This window comes from Dromiciops gliroides, chromosome X (genome assembly GCF_019393635.1).
Source record: "Dromiciops gliroides isolate mDroGli1 chromosome X, mDroGli1.pri, whole genome shotgun sequence".
Lineage (NCBI taxonomy): Eukaryota > Metazoa > Chordata > Mammalia > Microbiotheria > Microbiotheriidae > Dromiciops > Dromiciops gliroides.
In genome coordinates, this window is record NC_057867.1 from 80859137 (window position 1) to 80874098 (window position 14962).

Below are 14962 nucleotides of genomic sequence, written 5' to 3' on the forward strand. Positions count from 1 at the left end.
ATCTCATCTATAAAATGAGCTGGAGAAGGAAATGGCAAAACACACCAGTATCTTTGCCAAGAAAGCCGCAAATGGAATCATAAAGAGTCAGACACAACTGAAAAGTGACTGAACAATAAAAACTGATAAGCATTTCATAATAAAATCAATAATTCTATGTAAAATTTATAAAAACCGTCAAGATTCAACTACCTAAGCTTATACTTCAAAAGCATTTTATAATATTATGCTACAAATGAACAAATGAAGTAGAAAACAAATTTAGCATGAATCCTAGGATGGTGAAATTTCATATAATGAAGGCATTGTGAAAAGTCAAATCAACTTTAGCATGGCTTCAGGAATACATATTTAGGAATATCAAATGTTTACAGGATATATGACTAACTATAACAATTAAAGATAATCTACATTCTAGTTGAAAAGTACTGAAATATATCTAGCTGTATTATCTTATGTCATGAAAGAGAATGAATACATGCATGTATCTTAGATGATACTTATATCATCTATAGAAATTAATGTTTTTAGTTTAAACTACAAAAAATTTTTTTAAAAAGTACTTATTTTAAAATTGGTAACATACACACAATGCTACAGAAAGAATAATCTATTACTAAAGAAAAGAAATGTGTACCATATTATTTTCACTGGATGAATCCTCCTGTAATTGAATGTATTTCCTTTTCTTCTTCTGTTTATAACTTTTTTGATTATCCTCTACCTCTATGATTTTTGCTGACCTGATGGGGAATAAAGATGCCTATGAAACTGAGTATCATAATAAAATATTAAGTAATCTTAAAATGCATACCAGTAGAGAATACACACACACACACACACACACACACACACACACACACACACACTCTCTCTCTCTCTCTGTTGTTGTTCAGTCATTTTTGTAACCCAAAAATTATGAAAGGAGGTCACCATTTTCTCCTATCATATATTTAACATGGCAGAAAATGTAGTTAAGACTGGTCAGACTGATGGCTTCCATCAACTTCTGGTAATTCACATGGACACAAATCATAAAGGATTATTTCACAAATTATTATGAGGTTTGGGCAAAAAAGACACAACAACAAAAGAACTATGAACTACAGGATGCAACCTTTAATTTCCCTTACATTATTCTTTTAGCTAAAGCATTTCTAGTACTCTGTTAAATTATATTAATAATGCACGTACCTATTATCTTATTTTTTATTTGTAAATATTTTAATATTGTTTCACTTAAAAAGCATTTTTATTAAAACATCTCTCCTATTACACCCGAATTTCATTGAGGAATAAATAATTATAAAATAAAGCCCTCAAAACATGTTGCATAGTCCAGCAAAACAAACTCCCACATTACCCATACCCAAAACCGTACCTCTCTGCATTTTAAGGTTTTTAATTTTCTGGCAGGAGGTAAGTGTGATTTCATTTTTTTTGTTGTTTTCTTGTTTGTTTTTGGGTGGGGCAATGAGGGTTAGGTGACTTGCCCAGGGTCACATAGCTAATAAGTGTCTGAGGCCAGATTTGAACTCAGGTTCTCCTGAATCCAGGGCCGGTGGTTTATCTACTGTGCCACCTAGCTGCCCTCATTTTTCTTTTGTTAATATGAATGTATAGGGGCAGCTAGGTGGCGCAGTGGATAAAGCACTGGCCTTGGATTCAGGAGGACCTGAGTTCAAATCCGGACTCAGACACTTGACAGTTACTAGCTGTGTGACCCTGGGCAAATGACTTAACCTTCATTGCCCCTCCAAAAAAAAAAATATGAATGTATGGATCACTTGGATTTGATAGAGCTTCCTTATTATCCAAATGGATTTTATGAGACCCTGGAAAAGCCCCTTTTGACTACACTTCAACTAATAAGTCCCCATTCACTATCTTCTTTCCCCAATAGAGTAAACAGATCTTACTGTTCTCCTTAGCAAATATGTAGCCATCCTTTTCCTTGGTAAACCCTACCTGTGTCTTTAAGCTACCTGTTACAGTATTTGCTTTAGGCTGATTGGTATCATGCTAATGAAATTACTCTGTAACCAGTGAACAAAGAAACCTTAAAAACTCTTAGAAAGAGGGAGTCTTTGAGCTTCCTTAGGAGGGGGTCTCCAGCATGATCATGTTATATTTCTTCTTGGGACTAAATAAATTGGTATTATGTTTTTCTTGTCTGTCTCTGATCTGGTTCATCCCGTAGGAGACATGTCTCTGATCGGTTTATTATTTTTATAGGAGACAGGCAGATAAAAATTATATTTAATTTTCAACACCTTCTTTTAAACTTAGCCCTTGGGGCAGCTAGGTGGTGCAGTGGATAGAGCACCGGCCCTGGATTCAGGAGGACCTGAGTTCAAATCCGACCTCAGACACTTGACACTTACTAGCTGTGTGACCCTGGGCAAGTCACTTAACCCCCATTGCCCTGCAAACAGACAAAAATAAATAAATAAATAAATAATAAACTTAGCCCTTAATGAATGCTAAAATATTTGAAAGCTTCCCCCCCACAATGTTATCAATATTATCTTTTCACTTAACTCTGCATGGGTTTGAGGTCTTCCTAGTTTCCTCTGAAACCGTTCATTTCTTATGATATAATAAAACTGGAACAATTAACTCTATCGTCCCATGTATTCTCATTTATGATTTGCTGAAATAGATCTCTGAAAAAATAGGCTTTGATAAAGCTCATTAGAATTCAAATAGAGCTACTTGAGCAAGCCTTAAACCCAAATCATTCTGGCTCTGACTGACTGGCCAAAAATAGGTCCCAACCCAAGCCTCACTTGGTAATTTTTGGGGGTTTGATGGCTCAAAGTGAATGTAAATAGCAATTGTTTCTGTTCTGGTCAGAAAGCCTGAAGGTCTTCCCCTCCTAGTTTGATTTTTTTTTGAGTAGGCAAACTAGGCCATCTTTTCCCTCATTTCTTACCTAACTTTAAATCACTTAATGGGTGTTGCCTCAGACAAACCGAGACCTGGGAAAAAACCTTAGCTTAAAAAGGGAAAGGTCTCCCACTGCGTCTGGGGTCATCTCCAGTCATCCTGACCTATGTCTTGACAATGGACTCAGATGACTCTACATGATGACTTTGTACTTAAATCCTGTTCACTTGCAAGTCAAGACATCACCCTCCTCTTTGAGAATGAAAAACAAACAAAAACACAACTCTTTCAGCCAATTTCCAATAAAAGGACACCCATTAGTTTCCAATTTGTTGGCAACCACACAAAAACGTACTATAAAGATTTTCTGTACATATAGGTAATTTCCCTCTTTCATCATCAAACAACTGGGTCAAATGGTATGTACTTTCAAGACTTTGCTATTGTGTTTTAGGTGCCTTTTCCCCCCATCTCTGATCCATCCTTTCCCCTTTGGTGAATTCCTCCTGGGACCTCCATCTTAAGTAAGGGCTCTGAAGAGCCACATTTCACTATCCAAATTTTACCATCATGCCCTTCAAAGTCCTTCATAAGAATGTAAGGTCCTGGAGGGTGAGGACTACATTTATTTTTGTTCTTACTTTAAATTCCAATACTATGCTTAATAAATGCTTTTTTACTGGATTTGTACACATGGGCATCGTTCTAAATTGCTTTCCAGAATGGCTTGGACTAATGCACGTTTCTATCAAAATTGAATCAATTACAATTATTATAATTAATATAAAAACAATAGATTTTAAATGTGCAAAGTATAAATATTACCTCATTGTCACAACAATCCTAGAAGATAGATTCTGCAGTAGTATTATTCTCATTTGAGAAATGAGGAAATTAGGGCTGAGAAGGATTGTGACTTACCCAGTGTCACAAGACTAGTAAGTGCCTAAGGCTAGACTAGGTCTTTCTGACCAAGTATAACACCAGAGTGTTGTTCACTACAGTAGTTTCCTACAAAATCTAGGTACGCACTGAGAAGAGAAATTTTTTGCAGCAATTTTCCCCTCGTTACCAGAAACATTAGATTGCTACATCAGATATGACTGTACAGAAACTTAAATTTTATATAAATACAATTGTGCATTTTATCCTGTAAAATCCTCTTTATTATTTCTTCTCTTACCCATAGATTTGGAAGGTGATTTCTTCCTTTTCCCTCCAACCTAGTATCGATTTACAATTATATTGCTATAAGGTCATTAATCTAAACCTGATTTTTGCAAGACTGCTGACTGTCCAGTTTTCCCTGATGTTTTTGTCAAACACAAACTATAATCTCTGAATTTATCAAACATAATAAATACTTCTGCCTTGTCTAAGGTCAAGACTGCTACCTATGCACTTCTGGATTCAGCAAAAGCAAAACAAATTTTAATCAAGCTCCTTATTTTAACTCTGTGGTAGTCTTTATCTTTCATATGTGTTTCTTATAAGCAATATTCTTTTGGAGTCTGCTTTCTAAGGCACTGTGCTACCCTCTTCCATTATAGTGATAGTTCACTCTATTTGTATTCACAGATATGACTGTTAATTGTACATCCCTTTCCATCTTACTATCTTATATTTTTTTCTTCTCTTTACCTCATATACCTCATTGAAAAAAACAAAATGCTACAGATGAAGATTACCTAACAACCTGTTTTTGCCCCTAATTCTTCTCCTTGACAGTTTTTAATCTTTCTTTTCTTTAAGTCTTCCCTTTATGTTCCACTCTTTTTTTCTTTCTTTTTTTTGGTAGGGCAATGAGGGTTAAGTGACTTGCCCAGGGTCGCACAGCTAGTAAGTGTCAAGTGTCTGAGGCTGGATTTGAACTCAGGTCCTCCTGAATCCAGGGCCGGTGCTTTATCCACTGTGCCACCTAGCTGCCCCCATGTTCCACTTTCAAATACTGAAGTGTTGCTTATGTGTATTTCCTCACCTATCCTGCCCTCCCACTTAAATACTATTTTCTTTTCCCTGGCCATACCCATTGTCTAGTTGAGTTTAATGTATTTCAACACACACACCCTTTATACATGTGCATGAGTATGTTCAACCTTGATTTGTCCATCTCGAGGTCGCTCATTCTCTATTTCATGTAATAATAATCTTTATTAGGGGCAGAGCCAGGATGGCAGAGGAAAGGCAGTGACTACTCTGAACCCTCACCAAAACTCCTCCAAATACCTTCGAATAATGCCATAAAACAATTCCTAGAGTAGCAGAACCCACAAAAAGCCAAGGAAAATACCTTCCTAGCCAAAGACAATTTAGAAGGTCATCAGGAAGGATCTCTTGTACCAGGGTGAGAGGGGAGTGCAGTCCAGCACAGACTGCACCAATGCAGACTCTGCCCCAGCAAACCAGAAGCAGACCTTTGTAGCCAATTAATCAGCAGCAGCAGCTATTATGTTACTATGGTAACAATGAAGATCAAAACAAACCCTCAAAAGTTATCAAAGCTCCTACATCCAAAGCCTTCAAGAAAAATAGGAATTGGTCTCAGGCCATGGAAGGGCTCAAAAAGGACTTTGAAAATAAAGTAATAGAGATAGAGGAAAAATGTGAAGAGAAAAGAGAATGATGCAAGAAAATCATGAAAAAAGTAACAGCTTGGTAAAGGAGAAACAAAAATACTGAAGAAAATAACACCTTAAAAAACAGACTAGGTCAAATGATAAAAGAGTGATGCTGAGTGAAATGGGCAGAACCAAGAGAACATTGTACACGGTATCAATAATATTGTGTGATGATCAACTGTGATAGACTTACATCTTCTCAGCAATATAATGATCCAAGACAATGCCAAAAGACTCATGATAGAAAATGCTCTCCACACCCAGAAAAAAATCTGAATGCAGATTGAAGGATACTATTTTCACTTTTGTTGGACTTTGCTGTTGTTGTTTCTTCTTTTCTTCTTTCTTTCTTCTTTCCTGTATTTTTTTCCTTTTGTTCTGATTCTTCTCTCATAACATGACTAATGTGGAAATATGTTTAACATAACTGTAATGTATAACCTCTATCAGATTGTTTGCTGGCTTTAGGCGGGAAGGGAAGGTGGGAGAAAAACTTGGAACTCAAAATCTTACAAAAATGAATGTTGAGGGGCACCAGTGGAAAAATAAATAAAGCAATGGCCCTGGATTCAGGAGGACCTGAGTTCAAATCCAACCTCAGACACTTGATACTTACTAGCTGTGTGACCCTGGGCAAGTCACTTAACCCCAATTGCCTTAACAAAAAAAAATGAATATAGAAAACTATATTTACATGCAATTGGAAAAAATAAAATACTATTTTAAAAAAATCAAATCTATCTTCCCCTGCAGGAATAGTAGGGGGGATGACAGAAGGGAGGGAAGATTGGGAGAGGGTGCAGTCAGAAGCAAAACACTTTTGAGGAGGAAGAGGGCAAAAGGAAAGAGAAGAGAATAAAGAGTGTGGGAAGGGAATAGGATGGAGGGAAATACAGTTAGCAATAGTAACTGTGAAAAAAAATTTTGGAGCAAGTTTCTCTGATAAAGGCCTCATTTCTCAAACATACAGAGAAAGGAGTCAAATTTATTAAAATAAGAGCCATTCCCTAATTAATAATCAAAGGATATGAACAGTTTTCAGATGAAATAATCGAAGCTATTTATAGCCATATGGAAAAAAAATGTTCTAACTCAATATTGATTGGAAAGATGCAAGTCAAAATAATTCTGGGGTAGTACCTCATACCTACTCGATTGGATAATAGAAGAGCACAGTAAATGACAAATACTGTAGGAGATATGGGGAAAATGAGACATTAATGGACCGTTGATAGCCTTGTAAACTGATTCAACCATTCTACAGAGCAATTTGGTACTATGCCCAAAGGGCTATAAAACCATGCATATTCTTTGACCTACCAATAGCACTACTAGGTCTATATTGGAAAAGACAAAAAACAAAAACAAAAACAAAAAAGGAAAAGGAAAAGGACCTATATGTACAAAAAATATTTATAGCAGGGGCAGCTAGGTGGTGCAATGGATAAAGTAGCAGTCCTAGATTCAGACAGACCTGAGTTCCAATCCAGATTCAGACACTTGACACTGACTAGCTGTGTGACCCTAGGCAAGTCACACTGAAAAAAAAAATATACACACACACACACACACACACACACACACACATTTATAGCAGCTCTTTTCTGGTGGCAAAGAATTGGAAATTGAAGGGATACCCAATAATTAGGGAATGGCTAAACATCTGTAGTATATGATTATGATGGAATCCTATTCTGCTATAAGAAATGATGAGCAAGATGCTCTCAGAAAAACATGGAAAGACTGACATGTGCTAATACAAAGTGAAATGTACTGTGTACAAACAGCAATATTGTAAGATGATCAGGTGTGAATGACTTAACTATTCTCAACAATAAAATTATTTAACATAACTCTGAAGGATTTATGATGGAAAATGCTCTGTCCCCAGAGAAAGAAGTGATGGTGTCTGAATACAGATTGAAGCCTATTTTTTTTACTTTATTTTTCTTCAGTTTTTTGTCTGTTTTCTTTCATGACTAATATGGAAATGTTTTGCAAGACTACACATTTTTAACTTATATTGAATTGCTTGCCTTCTCAAAGCAGGGGTTGTGGGGAGAGAGAGAATTTGGAACATAAAAGTTTTAAAAATGGATGTTAAAAATTATTTTTACATGTAATTGGGGGAAAATAAAATGCTAAATAAAAAAGTGAGGGAAAAATAATCTTTATCTCACGTATACCTATGATGTGAGATGAGCTCCCTCCTTTTTCCTTACCAATACAATCCCTTATGCCATATAAGTTATGCTCTTCTCTCCCTTACACTGGCAGCTAGAAAAAACTTGCATAATCCCAAACATAGGTCCTTTGTACAAGAACTCTTTCATTTTGCCAACTTGTAAAATGTTTTGGTTTAAACCCTGAATTTTGGCCATGATGTTATCCAGAGTTTAAATTCTGCTGTTTCTTTGAAGAAGTAATTAGTAGATTCTCCTTCTAGTCTGACTTTGCCCTAAGGTTTTAAGAGATATGGGTAGTTCTAATTTATTTCTTGAAATATAGATCCAAAGTTATTGGGTATTTGGGAGTTGGGGCGGTTGGCAATTTTAAATAGTCTGATGACCCTTAAATTATCTCTCCTTAATCACCTTTCCAGGTAATATGCTTTTTACATTTTCTTCTGTTTTTTTCCCCCTATCTTTTCAGTTTGTTTTAACATTTCTGTTACCTCATTGAGTCATTCTGGTTTGTTGTAGTCTAATTTTCACAGAGATGAGTACTTGGATAATGTTTACAACTTTGTTATATATTATTTTACCTGCTATTCTTACTTCCATAGCTATTAAATTTTGTATCTATTATTTCATTTCTTCCAGGTACTATCATAATCCTTGTGGAAAGGGCACTGCTTTCTCTAAGGACTGATTTGGACTTGTGAAATTACTCTTTTCTTCTGGGTCTGCCCTTTGGGCTTCTGTCAGCTGAAAGTATTTCACAACGTTTACTCATGTTACTCATATATGCAGATTCAGTTTCTAGATCAAAATTTATGTTTGGGATAAACTATACACATCGTCCATGAAGGTGTGGGTAGCCCATTTAGTCCTAAATGTGGGGCCTAAGACGAGGCACAACCTTCTACAAGAATTGTCTGGCTTTATCTTGAACTGTGCTTCAGGTTACCTGACTGTTGAGTGACATACAAGATACTGGGACATTTTCTGAGGCCTGAGTCCTACTATTATGGAAGCATTCCAAGGGTACTACTCCACTTCTGTCTACACCCAGAATACCAGGACTATCCTCTTCCTATGGGACTCCCTCTTGCTTCACTAATATGCCTTCTATTTAGACTGTTTTGTGTTCAATATGCAGTAAGACATAGGATAGATGCTTTTATAGTTGATTCTCTTTGGTTTTGTTATAGTTCTTCCTTCTAGTCCATATCATTTTATGGAGAACCATTGCTTTGTTAGCATATAGACTTCTTCCAAAAGGTTTTCCAATTGATTTTGTTTGTTTGTTTGTTTTTTAGTGAGGCAATGGGGGTTAAGTGACTTGCCCAGGGTCACACAGCTAGTAAGTGCCAAGTGTCTGAGGTCGGATTTGAACTCAGGTACTCCTGACTCCAGGGCCGGTGCTCCATCCACTGCGCCACCTAGCTGCCCTCCAATTGCTTAAACTGCATATTTAGCTTGTTAATAGTTTCTTATTTATTTTGTTAATTATTTCTCAGGCATATAATTTTTCCTCCAAATCCTGTATTAGCAAAATTGTGGTACACTGTCTTGCCAACATTACATTTTTTCACTGTGGCTAAAATAATAGAAACCAATGAAGTTTTATTTTATGGTTTTATAATACTTCTATCAAGCTCCATAATATGAGAAATATTAAAACAAAGCCAAAGGTTGGAAAACTTTTAAAACATAAAAGGTATCAGGGCAGCTAGGTAGTACAGTGGATAAAGCACCGGCCCTGGATTCAGGAGGACCTGAGTTCAAATCCGACCTCAGACACTTGGCACTTACTAGCTGTGTGACCCTGGGCAAATCACTTAACCCTCACTGCCTTGCAAAAAAAAAGAAGGAAGGAAGGAAGGAAGGAAGGAGGGAGGGAGGGAGGGAAGGAAGGAAGAGAAAGAAAGAAAGAAAGGAAGAAAGAAAGAAAGAAGGAAAGAAGGAAAAAAGATTGAAAGGGTATCTTTCTCACAGGAAAAACCTGCCCTCAAAAACAAATCAAGGGGAAAAAAATTTAAGAATCCTTCAATTCTCTGAATTCTATGACCAAAAAAGTCTGGGTTTCACATTTCAAGAAATTTTTTTTTTTTTTTTGCGGGGCAATGGGGGTTAAGTGACTTGCCCAGGGTCACACAGCTAGTAAGTGTCAAGTGTCTGAGGCCGGATTTGAACTCAGGTACTCCTGAATCCAGGGCCGGTGCTTTATCCACTGTGCCACCTAGCCGCCTCCCATTTCAAGAAATATTAAAAGGAAATTGCCCAGATCAGGCAATAGCTTTCATTTCATCATCTGAAAAATGCCTATTCATATCCTTTGACCATTTCTCAAGTGGGAAATGACATATTCATATAAATTTGATTCAGTTTTCTATATATTTGAGAAATGAGACCTTTATCAGAAACACTGGCTATAAAAATGTCCCAGCTTTCTGCTTTCTTTCAAATCTTGGTTGCATTTGGTTTTATTCGTGCAAATCGTTTTAATTTAATGTAATCAAAATTATGCATCTTGTATTTCATAATATTCTATCTCTTCTTCAGTCATAAATTCTTCCCTTCTCAGACCTGTCAGGTAAACTATTCTTTCCTCTCTTAATCTGCCTATGGTTTCACCCTTTATACCTAAATCATGTACCCATTTTGACCTTATTTTGGTATACAATGTTATGTCTAGTTTTTGCCTTTTTATTTTCCAGTTTTCCCAGCAGTTTTTTAATCAAATAGTGAGTTCTTATCCCAGAAGCTAGAGTCTGGATTTATCACACAATAGATTACTATATTCATTTACTTCTGTGTCTTGTGTACCTAACCTGTTCCACTGATCCACCAGTCTATTTCTTAGCCAGTACCAAATAGTTTTGATAATTGCCTCTTTATAGCTTTATATCTGGTATGGCTACGCAACCTTCCTTTGAATTTTTCCCCCATTAATTCCCTTGATATTCTTGACCTTTTGTCCTTTCAGATGATTTTTATTATTTTTTTCTAGCTCTATGAAATAATTTTTGGGTAGTGTGATTGGTATGGCACTGAATAAGTAAATTAAATTAGGTAGAATTGTCATTGTTATTATATTAGCTCAGTGTATCTATAAACAATTGATATTATTATGTTTTGTAATTGTGTTCATATAGTTCCTAGGTTTGTCTTCAGAGGTACTTCCTTTCCCTCTACTGTAATAGGTCTTTTGTACCTCTTCATGTGATATAATTTATCCCATTCTGCCTCCTTTTTCCTTTTCTCCCAGTACAACTCTTTTTTCACCCCTTTTTTCATATTATCACATCAAAGACAACTTATACCCACACCTTCTTTCTATATATACTCCTTTCTGCCCTAAGAGAGATACAGTTCTCAAGAGTTACAAGTATCATCTTCCCGTGTAGGGATGTGAACAGTTTCACATTATTGAATAATATGTTTTGTTTTTCATTTACCTTTTCAGTAGCTCAAAAATCATTACACTGAATAATACCTATTTCTCTATTTTTTAAAACTATACCAAAAAAGGCAACTATACAGCAATCACCAGAACTTAGAAGAATTTTTTTGGTACCAAAGTGTATGTACCATCCCGAGAACTAAATTCTAGAGACACAATTGCTCATTAGGTTCCATTTTATCAGACTATTTTCAAAATTTGCAATTTCTAAATTACAAAACATGACCTCTTGAGTAGACAATTATGCAGAAATGGCAATTAAGCCCATATCAAAAATCCATGTGAATATAATAAATTTTAATAATTTCTTTAAACATAACTTTTCAAAAATACAGGAAAAGGAACCTAAAAAGCATTAAACTACCTTGGCTGTTGATCATCTTCAGATTCAGTGATGTCTTCAGTAACCTCATGTCCTTGAAAGTCAGAATGAATTGAATCGCCAGGGCTCACTTGATAGTGAATTTTTAAGAAAAGATTAAAAAAAATTAGCTCAACTGCTCTGCCATTTTTCTTTCTATTGCAAAAAATTATATAAAATTTACTTAATACTTTAATGATTATTTAGTAGATGGACATCTGACCATATCAGGTCTAATCATTGCACTCTACTATTCAGTAAATCCTAGTGACTTCCTATTGCCTCTTAAATATAAACTTTTATCCCTAGCTTTTAAATCCCCATTCAACCCTGGCCCAACCTATCTTTCCAACTTATGTCAAATATTAATTCAGTCTTTCACACTCTGTGAAACAGTCAAACTGACTGTCTCTTTGTTCCTCACATATCATACTCAAGGTCCCATCTTTGTGACTTTGCAATGGTTCTATCCTTCCTCTTGCAATATACTTTTCCACCTCTGCTTTGAAGCATACATCTTCCCGTAAGATCAAATGACATTCTTCCAGATTATATTCCAAATGCTAGTACTCTTCCTCTCAGAGTTCACTACATTGTTACAAAACATATATGTATTTCTATATATGCATGTGTATACACACATATTTTTGTGAATTTCCTTGTTTTCTCCCCTATTAGAATATAGAATATGGAATTATACTTCCCAACTTTTTATGCTTGACTCTTCTGAACATAGTCTGCAATTCATGTACATGAGCCTACAAACATTTCCCAAATATTCTACTCCAAATAGTTTGTTATCAATTAAGAATATAAAGTTCTGTGATGATTAAAAATGAGACACAGTTTCTAGGTAATTTAATAATTTTATTAATAAGGCCAGCAGTTTATTTGTTTTGGTTTTTGGGTTGTTTTTTTTTACAGGGCAATGGGGGTTAAGTGACTTGCCCAGGGTCACACAGCTAGCAAGTGTCAAGTGTCTGAAGCCGGATTTGAACTCAGGTCCTCCTGAATCCAGGGCCAGTGCTTAATCCACTGCACCAACTAGCCGCCCCCAAGGCCAGCAGTTTATTAACATAAGGTCTATTCCTGTTTCTTCGCTGAGACAGGAACGGAAGGCCCCTTCCTCATGGTCAGGTCTAGGTTCATATACCCTTCCCACTGTTGGAAGTCTATCACACAGAAATCAAATCTAATGGGTTAACATGATTGGAGGTATGTTATATTAAAAATAAAATTATTAAAGAATGAGAAAATGAAATTATGGGAATAAACAGAGGCAAAAGGAAATAAAACAATCATTTTTGAAAATGGGTCTACATAGAAAACCCTAAAGATTGAACTAAAAATTAATTAAAATAACTAACAACTTCAACAAAATAGCAAGATATACAAAAAGTCCACACAAATTATCATGTTTTTCTATGTTTTGAGTGTGAAAATCCAGAATATTATTATTGTCCTAATGTCTAATAATTGATTTTTTATACCAGGATGGATTTGAATTAGAAAAGAAAAATAATACTAAATGAATGTTTTTTGGAAAAACCTCATATAATTCTGGGAAGATTGTGAAATAGGTCATAAAATTCCAGGCTCTCCAAATTTCCTCCCCAAAAAGAAAAAATTTCTTCTCAAAGTGAACAACAAAAGTCTAATGCTGAATGAACCATACTATTTCTTTTGTTTTTGGTGCTGTTGTTTTTTTTCTGTTTTGAGGTTTTTCATCATTGCTCTGATTTTTTTCTCTTATAACAGGACTAATGCAGAAATAGGATTAATGTTATTATGTGTATATATATATATGTGTGTGTGTGTGTATAGATATATCTATATGTATATGTATACGTATATAGATATATAGATATAACCTATATCAGATTACCTGCTGTCTAGGGGAGGGGGGAGGGAGAAAAATCTGAAATTGTAAAGCTTGCATAAACAAAAGTTGAGAACTATCTTCACATGTAACGGAAAAAATAAAATACCTTATGTGTTTAAAAAAATTTATTTCTTTTTATATATGTGTGTGTTTATGAATATATATTTATGTATGTGTATATCTGTGTATATCTGTGTACATGTATGTGTGTGTATATATCTCTGGAATCATTTGCACACACATATATATATATATATAGAGAGAGAGAGAGAGAGAGAAATATCTGTCTCTCACACTTAGATATTTCTATATGTATGTGCAAATGACTTCCAGTTCTATACACAAGAGCTCTAGATCTCCAGTGAGATCTGATATTTCATTTCCAACTGTCTAGGGAACATTTCAAATGGGATGTTTCACAGACTTCTCTTATTCAACACATTCAAAACAAAGCTATTTTTCCCCCGAAACTAATCCTTCTTCCTAACTTTCTTGATAGAAGTTAAAGCCACCACTTTCCTCCCAGTGACCCACATACACAATCTCACAGAGTTAAGTCTAGCTATTCACAGCTCCCTAAATCCACACATCCAATCAGATGACAAGTCTTGTCAATTCTACTTCCACAACATCTTTGGCATCTATTCCTCCCTCCCCAGTAATACAACTTTAATTCTTATTCAAAAACCTCCTTATTTCTCACCCGGATTAGTTTTATCTCTAATAAGGGCCCTTCCTTGATGCCCTCAAGTGTTAATAACTCTCCTTATCCCAAAGTTACTAATAATAAAAGAAAGGGGAAGATTAACACAGGAAGCTTTTTAAAAACACTTTTAAGATTTACAAAGCACTTAATAACTGTTATCTCATTTTATCCTCATAACAATCCTAGGAAGTAAATGGTATCCTGACTACAGTTCTTAATCAAGTGCACCATCTACTGCGATCTCTCTAGGTGTCAATATCCATCCATCCATCATCTCATCTCCAAATTGTTGTTATATTTATTCAGTACACACACACACACACACACACACACACACACACACACGTCTGTCTATCTCTCCCTGACGTACTATAAGCTTCTTCATTGCAGAGACTGATTCATTTTAATTTTATTTCTGCACAGTCCCTGATATATAGCAGTCACTTAATAAACATTTGTTGGTTGATTTTGCATCCCTCCTTTGTACCATTTTTAAATGATTGAATTTTATTTTTACCTTTCCTCTTGTTACTGTGTTTGCTTTCATTTGTTTCTTCTACAGATTCTCCATCACTTGTATCTCTATCGTATGTAAACAACCTGCATCTGTATTTAAGTTTCTTAGTTTCCTCAGAGTCTGAATCAAATTCCAAACGGCTTTTTCCAAAAATCTCTAAAAAAGAAAAAAAATGAAATTTATGTGGAGGCACAAATGGGTAGTGATCTTCACCCCTGGCCTGGAAGGAATTCCCAAATGAATCAGATCACATATTCATTTGAGTATTGCATACTCAAGATCTATTCAAACTTTACTTCACACCTAGCTATACATCCTTTTTTAACTGGATACATTGAAAACATTTATAATACTGTGCTTG

At 35.3% G+C, this 14962-nt stretch overlaps 1 protein-coding gene across 1 annotated transcript in view; it reads right to left on the reverse strand.

The window, feature by feature from the left end:
- The window catches only part of LOC122734101 (transcriptional regulator ATRX-like), a 97744-nt gene that overhangs the window by 61133 nt on the left and 21649 nt on the right, over nt 1-14962 (reverse strand). The window contains exons 7-9 of the mRNA XM_043974792.1: nt 14602-14757; nt 11500-11587; nt 638-743 (exon numbers count right to left, since the gene is read on the reverse strand). Coding sequence (XP_043830727.1) covers nt 638-743; nt 11500-11587; nt 14602-14757 — 350 coding nt within the window. The remainder of the gene's footprint in view (nt 1-637; nt 744-11499; nt 11588-14601; nt 14758-14962) is intronic.